General features: G+C 46.3%; 1 protein-coding gene across 1 annotated transcript in view; it reads left to right on the top strand.

Moving 5' to 3' along the window:
* Window positions 1-15,843, top strand: part of RAD54L2 (RAD54 like 2) — a gene marked incomplete at its 5' end in the record, with an annotated part of 43,899 nt that overhangs the window by 10,613 nt on the left and 17,443 nt on the right. The window contains one exon of the mRNA XM_080625670.1: window positions 14,725-14,923. Coding sequence (XP_080481796.1) covers window positions 14,725-14,923 — 199 coding nt within the window. The remainder of the gene's footprint in view (window positions 1-14,724; window positions 14,924-15,843) is intronic.

A 15,843-nucleotide genomic window follows, 5' to 3' on the forward strand; every position in this document is an offset into this window, starting at 1 on the left:
GGGAACAACCCAAGCTTACAGGGACTGGGAGCATGGATCCAGTGCCTCTCACCTGCACTGTGCTAGATGGGCTTGGATCAGGTTAATGTTGAGCAGTCCTGGAGCTGCTTGGCCTGCAGAGCTCAGCAAGGGGAGGGCAGTGGGGTGAGAGAACCAGGTTCAAAGTGAAGAACAGGCATGGGGATGGGGAAGGAGCTACTCCAACTGGAGAGGGTGGGGAAGGAGAGTAACTTGCAATGGGTTTTGTAATATTTTGTTGAACCTTTGTAGTTGATTCCTCTCTTGCCCATCTCCAATGGTCTGTGCTATACAGAGGAGCTAGTGTCCTGAAAACTTTACAATTGAGCTTCTTGTGTGTGTAGGCAGATTTAGGTGCAAGTTTTAAGCATTAAGAATTTGCAGTGCTCGGGGATGCTGACACTGCTGGTTAAAAGACTTGTCAGTTGAATAAAAACCATGTTCTGAAGGGCCTTTATCTTGATATTCTATGAAAATACAAACTTTATAGTGACTTTTTTTTTTTCCTTAACAAGGGAATCTCATATGTTGCTGCAAGGAAACCTCTCAAGTGACAGCAGTTTCTTGAGAAGCCTCTTCTGATGTATAGCACAGTCATACAATTACAGAGAGCTGATGATTTGAGCATGAGGTAGGTAAGGTTTCAGACCATGTAGAGGAGAGAGAGCATTCTTCCTTACCAGCAAGGCTGGCCTCACAGAAAAGCTATTCAGTAAATGGGCTTATCTGTAACAAGATTACCTTCCATGAGGAGATAATTTTATAAACTGCTTCTGGCAGATTTAATTCTTGGCTGTGTGGATACATCTTTATCATGCCTAACAGCGATGGCCTCACCAGTAGGCTGTTTTGAGTAGAAAGGTGCTAGAAAAATTCCAGTTTGCACACTGAGATGAAGAAGGGAACTCTTTTTTTATTGCTGTGTGCAGGTATAAGCCACCTGTTTCTCCCAGTGTATTGAACTTCCATTTTCCTTGTGCTTGATTGCTGTAATAAGCATGTGTTGTATTTTAACCCCCGCAGGCAACTCAGCCCCACGCAGTCACTCACTCATTCACTCCCCCCTGATGGGGTGGGAGAGAGAATTGGAAGAGTAAAAGTGAGCAAACTTGTGGGTTGAGCTAAAGACAGTTTAAGAGGTAAAGCGAAATAAGGAATTCATTCACTACTTCCCATGGCCAGGCAGGTGTTCACCCATCCGCAGGAAAGCAGGGCTCCATTCATGTAACAATGACTTGGGAAGACAAATGGCATCTCTCCCAATGTTCCCCGCTTCCTTCTTCTACCCCCAGTTTTATATGCTGAGCATGATGTCCTATATCATCATGGGATCTATATAGGGTGTGGGATATCCCTTGGGTCAGTTTGGGTCAGCTGTATCCCCTCCCAACTCCTTATGCACCCCCAGCCTCTTAGCCAGTGGGGTGAGGAGCAGTAAAGGCTTTGATACTCTGTAAGCTCTACTCAGCAGTAACTGAAACATCCCTGAATTATCAACATTGTTTCCAGCACAAATCTAAAACAGATCCCATCCTAGCTACTGTGAAGAAAATTAACTCTATCCCAGCCAAAACCAGTACAGCATGCCTGGAAAGTATCCAGTTGTATTTACACAAATGCTGTCTTTAAATCTTGCTTCCCAGTTTCACGAATCTGTTAGGTCAGATGCTGAGGTTATGTTTGGTTATTTATTCTAACCCTACAAAGTCCTTATAAGGTCTGCTTGCAAGATCCTCAGCTATGTACTTAATATATTTGTCCCTCTTCCCCCTTGATAAACAGTGTATGTTTTTGTGTACCAGCCAGGCTATTTGAATCTGTGACATAGATGAAAGGCTGTCTTGTTACCAAGCCTCTTAATTTTAATACAGTTCATCTTTTCTTTGGTAAGATTTATATGGCTCTAATGATGAATATAGCACCTTTGGTTTGTTTCAAAGTTGTTTGTTTCAGAGTACCGTGAAGGATATTTTGATGGTAACAAGGATTCACTGTGTCCTACCCCACCCTCTTGAATGAAAGGTCTGATAAAAATGGCTGGAGTCACACGAAGGGTAACCCGGCTCTGCCTCAGCTGCATTTGCAGACCTTTAGATCAACCTGTACTGTTGTGAGTGCTGCTTGTTACCCTGGAGTCCTGCAGATCAGAGCTAGGGCTCTTCAGTCTTGCTTCGGGCTTTTTGAGCCCATCCTGGTTTTCCTGGCTTGCACTTGGCAGTTGTTTCAAGCAAAAAGCTGACTTCATTATGTGGACAAATGCTTGCTAGCAGTGAGTGGATTTCATTACCTGTCTGTCAGCCCAGGTTTGCTCCTTGTTACTGACGTTGGATATGCCTGTGAAGGGAATCAGGCATGGAAAAAGACTGTAGCACTGAAGAAGGTTAAGTGTGATGGTTAGCCTTTTAGTGTTCAACCACAGCTTTAAAATTCTTATTCTCTCCTGTACTTATTCTCTCCTGTACCTGTCCTTCTGGTGCAGATGGAGAATGCGGAGGAAGGCTTGCTTAGATTAACTTGCACTCCACACATTCAGACAGGTTTGTTTCCTAAAACCAGAGAAATCTCATTCGTAGTCCATTTGCTGCAGTCAGAGCCTTCTGCAGCCTAGCAGTGCTGTAGCAAGCTGCTGATTTAACAAAGAGAACAGGGTGCTCTTTCGCCTGTTACTGTGCAAACAGGTTGCCGGCTTGCGTCGAATCGCTCTGTTTCAGTCTCAGTTGTTCAGGTTTCTTGGAAGTTAGCAGGCGAATACTGATAAAATCACAGATACCACAACTGTTCTCAAAGCCAAAAAGGCTGTACTTCTTTTTAAACTCATTCCCTTCCTCTTTTCCTTTTGTGCTGTGAAACCTGGGAGCAGGGTAATGTCCCTGCTCTGAAGGTGCTGTTGTCTGTTGGGATTCCCCTTGTGCGGGGCCCCGTCAGAGCCTGACGGTTATGTAAGGATTTTTATTTTATTCCCAGTCTTGGTCTCTGCCACTAGTTGAACTGGATCAGGGCTGAGTGAATGGGATCCGATCTGTTGCTCCCGAGGAGAGACCTCCCCCGTACACACCCACCCAGCCTCCCTGCTCTTCTGCTCTTTTAAAACTCCTCTCCCCGGCATAACTGAGGTTGCTCTGGCTGATCGGAACACATTCCGAAGCCAAACCGGGCGGGCAGTGCAGCTCCAGGCACCCGTCCCCAGTGGAGCAGCAGCTACCTGGGGCAGGACTGTGTTGTTTGACTCCCCAGGCAGGGGAGGAGATAGTCACAATTTTTATTTAGGCTGAACACGAGGCATATTTAAGCAGTTATATAAGTGACCCGGACCGTCTCGGCTGGGTGCAGGAGGATGTGTGCGTACTGATTCCCGTCACACCGGCTGGGTGGATTCAAGCACTAGAAGCTATTTACCAAAGTTATTTTCAGAAACCTTAAGTGCAGGTTTCGCTGCCTGTACCCTGGACTGTTTTATCAGGAGGCATTTCCCGCTTGCAAACTGAACAGCCAGTGGGAGTGGATTTAGTGTTCGCTGGGCTGTGGGCAGAGATAAGGAGTTCTCAGGAGTGACTGGAAACTTTTGTCCTGAAGACCCTGAGACAAGAATAGCAGAAGGCTGAGAGTGTGCAGCCTCATTGAACGAGTGCTGGGGCAGAGGTCTTGCCTCGGTGCGCTGAGCAGCATGTTACTCTTGGATGAGTCTCAGCAGTTTCCAGGTAGGACACAGGTTGCTTTTTTGTGGGTTGATTTCCCCCCTTCCCTGTTTTCTTTTGCCTCTTGCTTTCCTGTTACAGACCATTCATTTACCTGTCCGTGTGCTGGAGCACCCTACTCAGTGGCTAACAAAGTGCATCAGGAACCCAGACTCTTCTGTGGGGCTCAGGTTTTAATTTGCTACCTGCCAGGCAGGGCTGGAAATGGTTAAGTTTTCAGAGTCTTGCAGTGCTTGTTGGTTTGATGAAGGGGATATGAGAAGGAAGCTTGCTTTCTCTTTGTGCTTTTAATTCTGAAGACTTTGATGTGACACTCTGAGTCTGGCTGTTATTGTTTCTGCCGCTGTCATATTGTAATGCTGCAAGAGTAATTTTTAGCAAGAGAGGAGGCAGTTATTAATATCAATGTGTTGTATCAGTCTGATTTTTATATCTGATGTCCTCTCCCCCACCCTTTCAACTTTTTGTGTATACTTTCCCCTAACATCCTACTTTATAAGAGTTTCAAGAGCTTCTTTTGTTGGTGAAATATGTGGTGACTTGCTGACCAGGCAGCAGTATGGGCACCGGGCAGAGATGTTGGTGCTTGCTCCAGATCCCCCAGTTAGTGCCTAACAAACTAAGAACTACTTGGCTCTTTTTTCCCCCTCTATCAAATGGAAGATGCTGGTGAAACCCTGACATGAGTTTACGGTTTTGGACTGGCTTCTGTTTAGTTTGCTTGCTGGTGGGAGGATGTTGTGTGCTGGAGAAAAACTTGGTTCAGATTTGAAGAACTTTCTAAATTTGTAATTTAACTTGTTACTTTGAGGTCAGGTACTCAGGGCTGCCAAGCGTCTTCCACCTTGTTCACGTGACAAATACCTCCAAAGTTCATGCTATGAACTTAATAGGTCAGAACTGGTTCCCAGGAGCTCCAGCTCAGGGTTCCCAGTTTATTGTAGGAGTCCAGTGCAGCATGGTCGTCATGAGGAGTTTTGATGGAAATAAGCCATGCAGTATCTGTTGAAGGGAGTGGATTCTAGCAAAAAACCCTCCCTCTTTTCTTTCTTTCTGATTTCTGTGGTTGTGGTGGCAGGACAAAGCAGCTAATTCTGTGAGCGTGTGAACTGAGAAAGGAATTATGATACAAAATGAGTTTGGATAAATGAGGAATCTGGGTGATACAAGTGGCTTATGTAACTCAGTATAGATAATAGGTATAAAAAAGAGAAGACGGGAGGGAAAGATGGGTTTGGAAATGAGACTGTAGGTCATAGTTGAAGGAAGTATGCAAGGTTAGAGACCTTGTAAAAATTTCTGTCGTAAGGTTATTTTGGGGTCAGTTGTACAAACCTGAGAGAGCAAGAGTGCAAATGAACTCCTTGTACAGCATTGCTTGTCAAGCCATAAGGTCTAGAGCAAGGTTTATCACAGGCTGCTCTACCGGTGGGAAAAGTACCTCTGTTTGAGGTAGCCAATCTAATGTGGCTGTGCTCTGAGTGGTAAGTCCAGGAGGGTCTCCATCCCACTTCTCCATTGCCTTTTGTCCCCAGAGAGGATGATAAAACTGCACAAGGTCACAGAGTGAGTCAGGGGCAGAACTGACACATCATGTTCTTCCTGCCCTTGTGCTTCAACCATGGCTCAGCGCTTCTTTTCCTGTCTGGTTTATGTGGCTTTTTCTCACTCCAGGTGCCTGAACACTTCTTTAGGGTCTTCAAAGTAGCAAGCACTTGTTTATGCAGTGCTTTGCTATCTGTTTATTATTTTATAAGTGTTTCTGGGAAGTTAGAGAGGATTTTAGTTGGTTTTTTCGCTAGCACTCACCAGGTAGTACATCAAGGTTTGTTGCAGTACATTACCTGTTGCGCTGCAAGAAAAATGTCTTTAAATAAGAGCCCTGTCTCTTCCCCATATACACATATGCTTCTGTTTTGACTGTAGAAGTAGTTGTAATTTTAGCAGCCTTATGAAGGAACCAGGCCTTGCTTTGTTTATTTGGTATTTTTTCAGGCTGTAATGTACTTAGCTTTTGGGGTGTCACATGCTTTGGATGGGGCTGTCTTTGTGACATTGTGGCTTCAATTTGTGTCAGTCTGACTGCCATGAACAACTTTGCAGCCCTTTGTCAAGCTCCTTTAGCAGGACATGAAGCAGTACCAATATTTTGAAAAGGAAAACTAGAAACAGATTGTTCTTTGAGTGGTGGTGTTTCATCCTGGTCTCATTAGCTTTCTCCAGTGCTCTTGGTCACTTTTCTGGCTGCAGCTGATGGGAGAAGTGCCAGTGGAATGCGGTGGCACACAGGCTCAAACTCAACAATTTGCATTTTTTACCCAAGTGATGCCTCCCTCATTAAACAGAGTCCTTAAAAATTCCTCTGAAATGACTTTAGAGACTGAAGCAGAAAAAGGGGATGCAGCTGAAGTTCTGTGCTTTGTTACAGTTCTAAAAACATCCACAACTGTGTTTTGTTTTTCCAAGAAATTATATTTAAGGAGAGGAAAGATCCTGTTGGTCAGAGCATAGGACAGGGAGCCAGCAGCTTGGGAGTTACTCTACACTGATGCCTACCTGATTTCTCTGCTTTAGTTTCCTCCTCTGCAAGATGGACGGGAGAGTTTATCACAGGTTATTGTAATGACCGGGTCATGCTTGTGAACTCCTTTGACACTGAACTAAAGTGCGAATACCAGGTATTATACTTTCAAAATCTCTCCTCTCATATCATTGCCATGATGAGCAACAACAAAGGAGCACGGGGATGCTGAAGGATACTTTCTGCTGGGTTTGTTTCCCATGCTGCTCTTTCAAATCAGGAGTATCAGTTGTCTCATGTCCTCCCCCCATGCCGTTAACAGGTCCTGAACAAAGCTATGGTGAGGGCTTAAAGCAGAGATTAAAGCTCAGATTGTGCTTGTTGTTTGTTTGCCATTTTGGTGGCCTTGGGAGCGTGTGGCAGCAATAATCCCTTCTTTATTATTTCTCATTGCTCTGAGGGTGTTCTGGTATAAAGCTAATACACAACTCCCAGCTACCTAGTGTAAACTAATGCTTATGTAATCATTGCATAATGCAGAATGCTTGCTCCCCTACTCGTCCTCTTTTCTTAGTCCCTGAAATTTATCCCTAGAAGAGTCACGGTTGCAGCCAGCTGGATTCACTGTGCTGGGAACAGTCAAGCCCCTGTATGCATCTATTTTCTGAAGTTGGGAGGGGAAATTTATCTCTGTTACCTAAATCAATATTCACCCACCTTAATAGGATAGAGCAGATTTTTCATTTGATTTTTTTGTAAAGTTTTGAACTCTTGTGAAAACAAGGAAGATCTGGGAGTTAAATCGGGTTACTGGTGGTTTAGATCCCTGTTGTAATTTTTGTAACCTGGCTGACAGCTATATTCTGGGTTACTAGTTAACTGGGATAGCCAGAAAGGGGAGGTTTCAGCTCCCTCCTGTGCACAGCTTGTTAAAAACTTCCCAGCACTCGAGCCTGGAACACTTCCTGACTCCGGTGCAGTAGTTTTATGTAACTCAGTTGCTCTCGCACACCCCCGGCTAAAGGACAAATGTAACCCATCCCTGCTTCACTCCCTGTGTTTCCTGGCTTTGTTTCCTTGTCTTGACTAATGCTCACAGTGCCTGCGTGAGAGGAGAGGCTCCTGTGAAGGAGGCAGTTTACATTTTAGGTTTGAGGTTATTAAGAGAAGTAATTTTGATTATGTACATAGAAGAGGGATGCCAGGTAGCAGTGTGCCACCTTTCTCCAGTTCTGGCCATCTCAGAGCACTATGAAAATGCCCGATTTGAAATTTCACAACCCACCTTTGAGCATATCAGAGCTGGGAACGGGCAGGAGGTTGCCCAGTGCTCCGGAGTAACCAACCACCTCTCCTCCTGGTCGTGCTGGTGCGAGGGAGGACAACCTGCCGGCCTCATGCAGGGGCTGTGGTGTCATGGGGTGCCAGTGGCTGCCAGCCCGTGCCATACAGCCGTTATATAAGTGCTCTTTGGGGTTTATGTAACCCGGGTCTCAGTGTCCGCAGTGCTGAGGCCCCGCCAGAACAAGATCTCTTGGGTATTTGGGGCCCGGTTCTGCTTGCATAATCCCAGGGTTAGAAGATATATTGTCTGTCACCAAAGTTGGCTCTCTGATATTCCAGTTTGCCTCTCAGCACTTCTTGGATGCTTCCTTTCCGTTTGGTTTTTGGGTGGAATCTCCCTTGCTACTGCCCTTCAATTCTGCTGCCTTTTGTTTCTGAAGTATTCCTTCAGGCCAGGAAGGGAGTTTTATTCTGCAGCATAGCCTCATCAGTAACTGATACGCTGAAAGACCTCTGAAGGGAAAAAAGAAGGGCAGTGCTGCCTTGTAATTTATCTTTTAAAGTTTTCCATCGACTGGGGCTTAGTTGCTGCCCAAGGAGTCTGGAGATGGGTTTGGCTGTTGTGTGTTCCTGGTCTGGCTCCCTCCCTGCGCTCTGACCCACAGAGCCTGTGCTGGTGATGTTTTCTTCAGAGCTCATCTCACATCTCTCCCCTCTATCCTGTGGTCCTGGACTGGGGATGAAGGCAGCCTGCCATCTCTCACCACCAGTCTGCATATTCCACGTAGGTGTCTTGAACCCTCAGCGGCTGATCGCTTTACGTATGAAAAATGTGTTACTCAGACTTCAAGCACTGCTATTTGTTACACCAATAAGACAGTCTCTATGTCTGGTTACAGTGACAAGGCTGAGCAAAAGTCCTGAAGTGTTTAACTCCTAGATAAATTGGCAACGGGGATGAAGATGTTAGAGCTGATGTACGTGCTGCTTGACAGGCAAGGGAAGCTTCTCCTGGGAGCAGGCACTCAGGGGCTGGGCAGACTCAGCCCAAAGGATGCCTTTGTGTCTTGCAGTACTGTGGCTGTGACTCAGCAGGACACCAACCGCTGCAGCCAGCATAGAGCTGGGGTGAGAGCAGTGGTGGACATCAGTCGTTCCTCTGATCGGTGGGCTGTGTTTCGCTGGAGTCGAGTGGGGACTGCACACAGCGAGGGGCTGGGGGCTGCCAGGGTGGAGCACAGAGGAGAGGACATCCCTGAGGGGCAGCCCGATGAGCGGAGGGGTACCCCACACGTGCAGGAAACCATGGGTGCAGAGAGAAAGCCGATCCCTGCTCGTTGCCAGCTCTCATGCTGGCAGTGAGCGGGCAGCTGGAGAGGGCCAAGAGGTGTCCAGTGCAGGGTGCTGCTACATGGGCACGGAGCGGCTGTGCTGGGTTATGTAAAGCTTACATAATTAGTGCTTTGTTGAACAGCCGTGGCCGGGAGGAGCGCCCTGCCCTCCGAGACTGAGCCCCATTATTTTCTGAGGAAAACAGAGCCTTGTTGCTGATTAGCTGCCCTGATAGTGGCTGCAGGGGGTGGCCATGGCCCTGAGTCCCCCGAGGGGCTGTGTTCCACTCCATCCCCACTGCAGGTGGCTTTCCTGATGCTTCTGGAGGAAAGAACCAGGTGTTGATGTGTGTCAAGCCCTGGGAAAGGGCTTTGTGGCTCTCCTGGATGTTACAACAGGTAGGAGGAGGGAGTCTGAGCTTCCCCCTTGCTTTTGCCTACACTGTCCTTGAGAGGTTTCGCAAGCAATTTCCTGCCTCCAGCTGTGGGGTGTCAATGCTGCCTTTGTGAGAGGGTGCTCTGTGCAGACACCCCTCTTCCCTTCTTGCATGACATCCATGCACCAGTTGCATACAGAGAAAAATTAAATATTTTCAGAATATTCTATGTTCCACAGCTGAATACAGGATGAGCCAGAGCACTCTGGCTGTTGCCAGCCTCTGAGATGATTGCTATGCCACAGTCAGAGAACTGCTGTTCCTCAGGTGTCATGGACAGTTGAATTGTGGCATCAGCTTCATACCTCTCCAGTGCCCAGTGCACTGGGAAGGCATCACGTAACCCCAGAGAACATATTCCATCCTGTCAGTGCCTTTGCAATCAGGCTTGCCCTGCAGATTCCCTTCTCTAGCCTTTGGCACGGTTGTAGTTCAGTGTGTCAGTGGCTGCAAGTGTTGCAGCTGGAGCTGTGCAATTAGTCTTGCTTGTGCCATCCCTCAGTGCTCCTCCCTTTCTTGCTTTGACAGCTCAGTACCGGCTGCAGTAGTACCAGCTAGTACTAGCTAGTCTCTGACAAGCCTTTGCCCACAAAGTGCATGGAAGTTCCCAGAACGCCTGCGATGATATTGAACTGCTCCTTGCTCATTGTGCGGGACAACAGACAGCTCCCAAAGCAAGAATTAACTCCTTGCTGCTCTTCATGCAGCTGCCTTCCTCACCATGGGTACACACCTCTGTCCTTAGGATAGGAAATAATTCCCAAAGGCTCAGCAAAATAGTGCTGTTCAATAACCTGAGTTTCCATGGTGAAATGATTTTAGAAATAAACTAGCGTCTGCTTTTGAGTGGTGTGCCTTCCCTGGAGACACTGATGTTACTCTAGCAGAGAAGTTGGCCTCCTGGGAGGATGGTGTACTTCCTAGCTACCCACATTAGCTAGCTAGTAACTGAGAGGTAAGGAAGTAATCATCTTACACAGTGTTTTGTCCATTGAGGGGTCTCATGGACCTTTTTGAGCAACAGCCTCAGGTAGGGAACCTTCAGGCCTTACCCTGAATGGCAATTTCTGTACCTCTAGGATTATTGGACTGTTTCTAGAGCCGAGCTGTGGATGTCCACTTATGTGTGCACAAACATGGACTTACCAAGGTTTGCCTTAGAGTGTGGAGATTGGATGCAACTATAACACCATCTCTCACACACCTTGGCGTCAGGAGACTGTTAGTTAAAGAAATCTCACACCTCAAATAAATGTACCTGCTGCTTCATGACACTTCACAGCAACCTGTGCCTCTTCACAGAGCAAAGGCTGTGTGTGTCAAGAGCAGTTAATTGCTGAATCTAAGATGCTAGAGAATATTTTCCAGGCTGCTTCCCATGCTGTTTTAAGGGAAGTTTGAGAGTACGCTGCAAGGAGGTGAGGAGGTGAGTTTTGTAAGTGTGGGTGCAATAGAAAGTGCCCAACTGTGGGACAAATCATTAGCTCTGTCAGACATCATGAGTCACACCTGTGTGCAGTGTTTAGGGGCAGCTCCAGCAGTCACACCACAGAGGGAGCATCTAAAGCAGAGCAGAATGAGAGCAGTCACGACTATTCCTTACAGAGACTTCTAAAGTGTAATACACAAGTGTTGGTCGAGAAGCCAAACACCTCCCCCTGCTTGTATGTACAGCTGGGGGTGGTGGTTGCTGCTGCTTATTGAGCAAAGAAAACTGGCAACCCCTGGTTTGCAGCACAAACCAGAACCATGCTGCAATCACGTCTGTTGGGTTTTGATAGTGCAGGCACATGTAAACCTTTAAAGTGCATGATAGAATAGTTGTGCCCCTCTTGGCGTTCAGGGTGCCTTGCAGGATAGAGTGCCTGGGTGTGTGCAGTGTCTAACCCAGGACCTGCACAGTGGGAACTGCTTGGAGACCTCTCAAATGGAGAGCTGTAACCCATCTGAAGAAGCTTCTTGAAGCTTACTGTCTGCATTGCTGTTATCACCACTACCCTCAGGAAACCTTCTTTGTAGATCTGGTACCTCTTCTGATGAGCACAATGCAAAACATGCAACAGAGCTGGTGTCAACCCAGCAGCTGTTTGTGTTCCGGCTGATTCTCAGTGCCCACAGTGTGTAAGCATGGATGGGTTTACATCCTCATCGGCCACCACAACTGACCCATGGCTGTCTGCTGCTGAGCAGATTTGGGCCACTCTTTCACCCAGCTGTGCTTGGGCATATGTGGCTGATCTCCCTGTGCAAGGCTGTGCTTGGGTTGTTACCTGTGGGCTGGTGGCAATACTGTTCTCATTCAAGCAGTGTGGGTAACTGCTCGCATCTTCCTAGAGTGCACTAGCTGCGTGAGCATGATCAGGCAGTTGTCAACATGCAAACATGGCTGATGAATTGATGAATTTGTGTGTTGTGTAAAAAGCTACTTGTATAGCCATGTCAGAGTAACGTGTTGAGCTCCTGTTACAAAACCATAATTGCATTGTAGATTTAGTCTTGGCAAAATTGGGGCAGGTATTATTCCATTGATTACCTGATGGGACATGTTCAATGAGACTGTTCCCACACTCACTCCAGCCTAACTCCAACTTTGTCTTGCACAAAATGGGTTTTTGTGTATGCATTTATTGCTTCCTGTTGTATTCCTGTCCCAGTGTGGGTGCCAGTTACACAGCTTGGAGCTCACCGTGCCGGAGCACAGCCACGCGGCTGCAGCAGGGAGCCTGGCTGTTCACATGCAGTAAGTTGTAGGCTGTGTACACAATCAGGAGTTTAGTACAAAACAGCAACCAAACCATTCCAGCTAGTAACTGCCAGCTTGTGTCACAGGTGTGGTGGGAGCTGTTGCATGGTTAAACTTGTGATTTTATCACTGTGTTACTTAAGCTTTGTTGAAAGTGGCTTTATTCATTATAGTGGCAAGGATGAGCCCAGCCTCAGGAAGTGGGCTGTCCTCTGTGCACTGATTGCTGCACCTCAACCAGTGTGATGTTTGGCTTTGTCACTAGTTTGGAAGAGATCTCAGTGTCTAGATACATATGTGTCAGGAATGTGGGCTGAGGCACAGATTGTGTTCCTCACCTCAGAACTTGTATTGACAGGACAAACACCAGCCTGAGCAGACATGGCTGTGGCAGATGAGAGCTTGCACTCAGTGCAGGACCAAATTTATCATCAGATTTTGGGCTTCAGGCTCCTGGTCACGTAAGTCATATTTAAAAGCAACCTGTCTCATCCAGCTGTGCAAAGGTTTCACCAGAGCTTGTATTACGTATGATTAAGAGGAAAGAAAAGCTGAAATGCAGAGGTGGAGTGAGTCTACGTAGGAATCGGACAAATAAGAAAACATAGAGAGGAGACATGTAGTGGCCTCACCTTTAGGCTGCTGAGCCCTTGGGTTTTGTTAGCATCACCCCCATCCTGAAGGCACCTTTTCCCAGCACAGCAAAATGGGTGGCAGAGTCACTGCCAAAGGAGGTGACGTGGATAATCGCTGGGGTGTGGGGAGAAAAGTGCTTCCTCTTCCAAACAAGCATGACTTTGTGCTCTCCGATGCCTTGTCAAGGTCCCCTGGGCTCAGGGTGAGATGGCAGCAATGTAACCATGGCAGTGTTTGTCTCCGGTTTAATGAATCATCCCAGAGCGTATGGTCACGTGTGCAGCCTCCCTGCTTCCCTTTGCCCTATTTCATCCAGTCTTTTGATCTAGTTACATAAGCAGGAGTCAGGAGGGCCAGGGGGAAGGAAACGGTGTCCGAGAATTGCAGGTAGTGTGACTGAAACTTGTCCATAGCTCAAGCAGCAGAGCTGTTGTATGGGAAGCCTGAGAAACTGGGTTTATTCTCAGCACAGTTCTCTGTCTGCAAGTGCATGTGATGTGTCATATCTGAGCTTGGAAGTTTAAGAAGGCGTGGTGGGAGGACAGGGCTCCAAGACCTTGGCTGTGGCAGGAGAACTACCATGGCTGTAGCAGCAAACCCTTTTGCCTTTAGCTTCACACGCAACGTAATTCTTGCATTCATCATGAGATCTGTTTTATCCCGTAAGTTGTGGATACCTGTTTTTCCAGTATATGTAGGACTTGCTGGGGCTGATGTTTGCAGAAACGTTTGAGCTGCTCTGCTGGTATTGATCCATGGTGGGATGAGCCCTGAAGTCCTAAAGGAATTCTGATAGACTTTGAGCAAATGCTGGGGCAGGTCTGGTGGCATGTCTGGAGAGGAAGCTTGCAAAATTGCTACTTTTGACTGAGGTGTGGATCTAGTTCTTGTCATCTCGATTTTAAGAGGTGATACCGGTGGTAAGGTTAATTTAATAAGCATATTAACATGGCAGCTGTAGAGGTGCTTGTACATGGAATGTGCTGTACTAAAGCATCCTTCATTTAAGCTCCCAGCTCTTTGCTTCTACATCCCAGAGTCACAATGTGAATTTTGTTGGTTCTGTATTACTTCATCTGCTACATTCTTCTACACTAAAGTTGTCTTTCATTCATAATTCTAAGTGTCAGTCCAGTTCAGTCATTAACTCAGATACACTGTATAAGCAAGAAAGCTGGTTATGAGATGAGGTTCAGGGTATCTCTTTGCCTGACACAAGGGGACAAGATGCTTCAAAGAAGCTGTTATAATGCTTGTCAAAACCAGTTTACTTCAAGGGAAGCTTTCGATAAGAAACATTTTCTTTCTGTGTTCTGCAAGTATTAGTTTGGTCACTGACAGCCTGTTGAAGAGCAAAATGTCACATAAGAACAAGGTGTCATTTCACATAGTGCTTAAGACTGAAATCAACCATTAATGGAAGTCTGAAAACAGTAGAATGCAGATAAAAAGGAATGCATGTGATTTATAATGTGGAAAGAGTATTGCCACTTCCTTCTTGTTTTTAAAAGAGGTTGCCAGAAGTTACCATTTAAATCATGAGTGGGGTCTGGTGATAAAACCACAGAGTGGGCTGCTAAGCTATGGCCCAGTGTTTGAACCACATAACCTCTTGCATGGTATGTCCTGTTAACTTGGAAGGTGGTTACAGGTGTCATATAAATGGAAATTTCCACCTCTCTTGAATGATGTGTAACAAAGAAAGAGATTTGAGTTCCTTGTTTTTATCAGAGCTCATCAGGCCCGTGTAGGAAAATAGGCATTTGGGGCAGCAAGTGCTCTACATGGACTGAAATAAATTTGCCTTGTTTTCTTGTCGGGATGCTTTTGGGTTGTGTGTTAGTCTTGGCTTTCACTGGGAACAGACCCTTCACTGTGAAACTTAACACACTTTGACTGGCTGTTGGGGATAACCCGTTTGCACCTTGAGAGAAACATGTTTGCAAATGAGTGTGAGTAGGGATTGTTGGTTTCCATTCAGCTCAAATACTGACAAACGCTCAGGTAAAAGCCAGGCTGGCAAAGTTGTTCTCATGTTATTACCTCCTTGTCTTTTCAGACCAACCCCAGGAAGCTGTGTTCAGCAGTGACCATGTTGAACACACAGAGGATGGAGAATGGCAGCGCTCCACTTCAACTACCTCATCTCAGAGTGAGCGGGCAGAGCGACACTTGCAGAACCAGCACAAGAGCCTGGCCTCTGAGGACACCAAAAAGAAGAGGGCTCAGAAACCGTCTCACATGCGGAGGAACATAAGGTAAACAGAGCAGGACAGAAGGAACTAGGGTCCTATTATAGCCCTTTGGGTAAAAACAAAATCTCTGGACTTTGCTTCCGCTGCTGGCAAACCAGATGGCTTTTCTTTTCAAAAACCTTAGGATTTCACTAGTGGGAGTAGTATGTTCTCAGACTGGAGTGCTGCATGTGGGTGCAGACTTGTTTGGTATTTCAGAAGAGTGAATATTTGGATATGGAATATATTGCAAAAATGGTGTATTTGCGGCTGGCTTTTAAAACATGTAATTGAAAAACAGCACCACCATTAAGTAAATATCCAGTTTCAGATATTTGCTGATAATGGTCCTATTGCAAATAGCCTAAAATATAGTCCTCCTCTCTGCTATCTTGGTTAATTGTTGGCAGGATGCTGTGACTGAAGTGTTGGAAATCAGTTTAATCTGGATTTTATAAGGCAGTAATTGATTGCATAAGTCACCACATATATCCTGGGACAGGTTGTGAAGTGGTAATTTCGTTTGAAATTCTGTTCAAGGGGATCTAAAATGCTTAAAGAAGTCACAATGGAGCAGGAACTCCTGTGGCGGCAAGTAGCTCTTTTGCCCTGTATGTAATGCCCTGCTGGTCTTTGGTTCATACTTAAGCTTGTGCAGGCTGATTTTCTAAAAGCCAAAGGAATGAGCATTGACTAGGCCTTGAAAACTGGGTTGGGTGGATTTAAAGGTTAGTTCAGGGAGCTGCATTTTACCACTCCTTCTACTGCACCCCTCCTCCGACAAAAGAGCCTTCACTTCCAGGCAGCAGATGTGAAACTGAAGGGGGGAGCAACTTTTGGAAGTAATGAGAATTACCTGTAAGTTAAGATGTTTTTAGAGCATCCTTTGAAACAATTGCTAAAGCCATTAGAATTCCTAGTTCCTGGAAATAGTATGTCAGGGG

Source organism: Psittacula echo (assembly GCF_963264785.1).
Source record: "Psittacula echo genome assembly, chromosome: 9".
NCBI lineage: Eukaryota > Metazoa > Chordata > Aves > Psittaciformes > Psittacidae > Psittacula > Psittacula echo.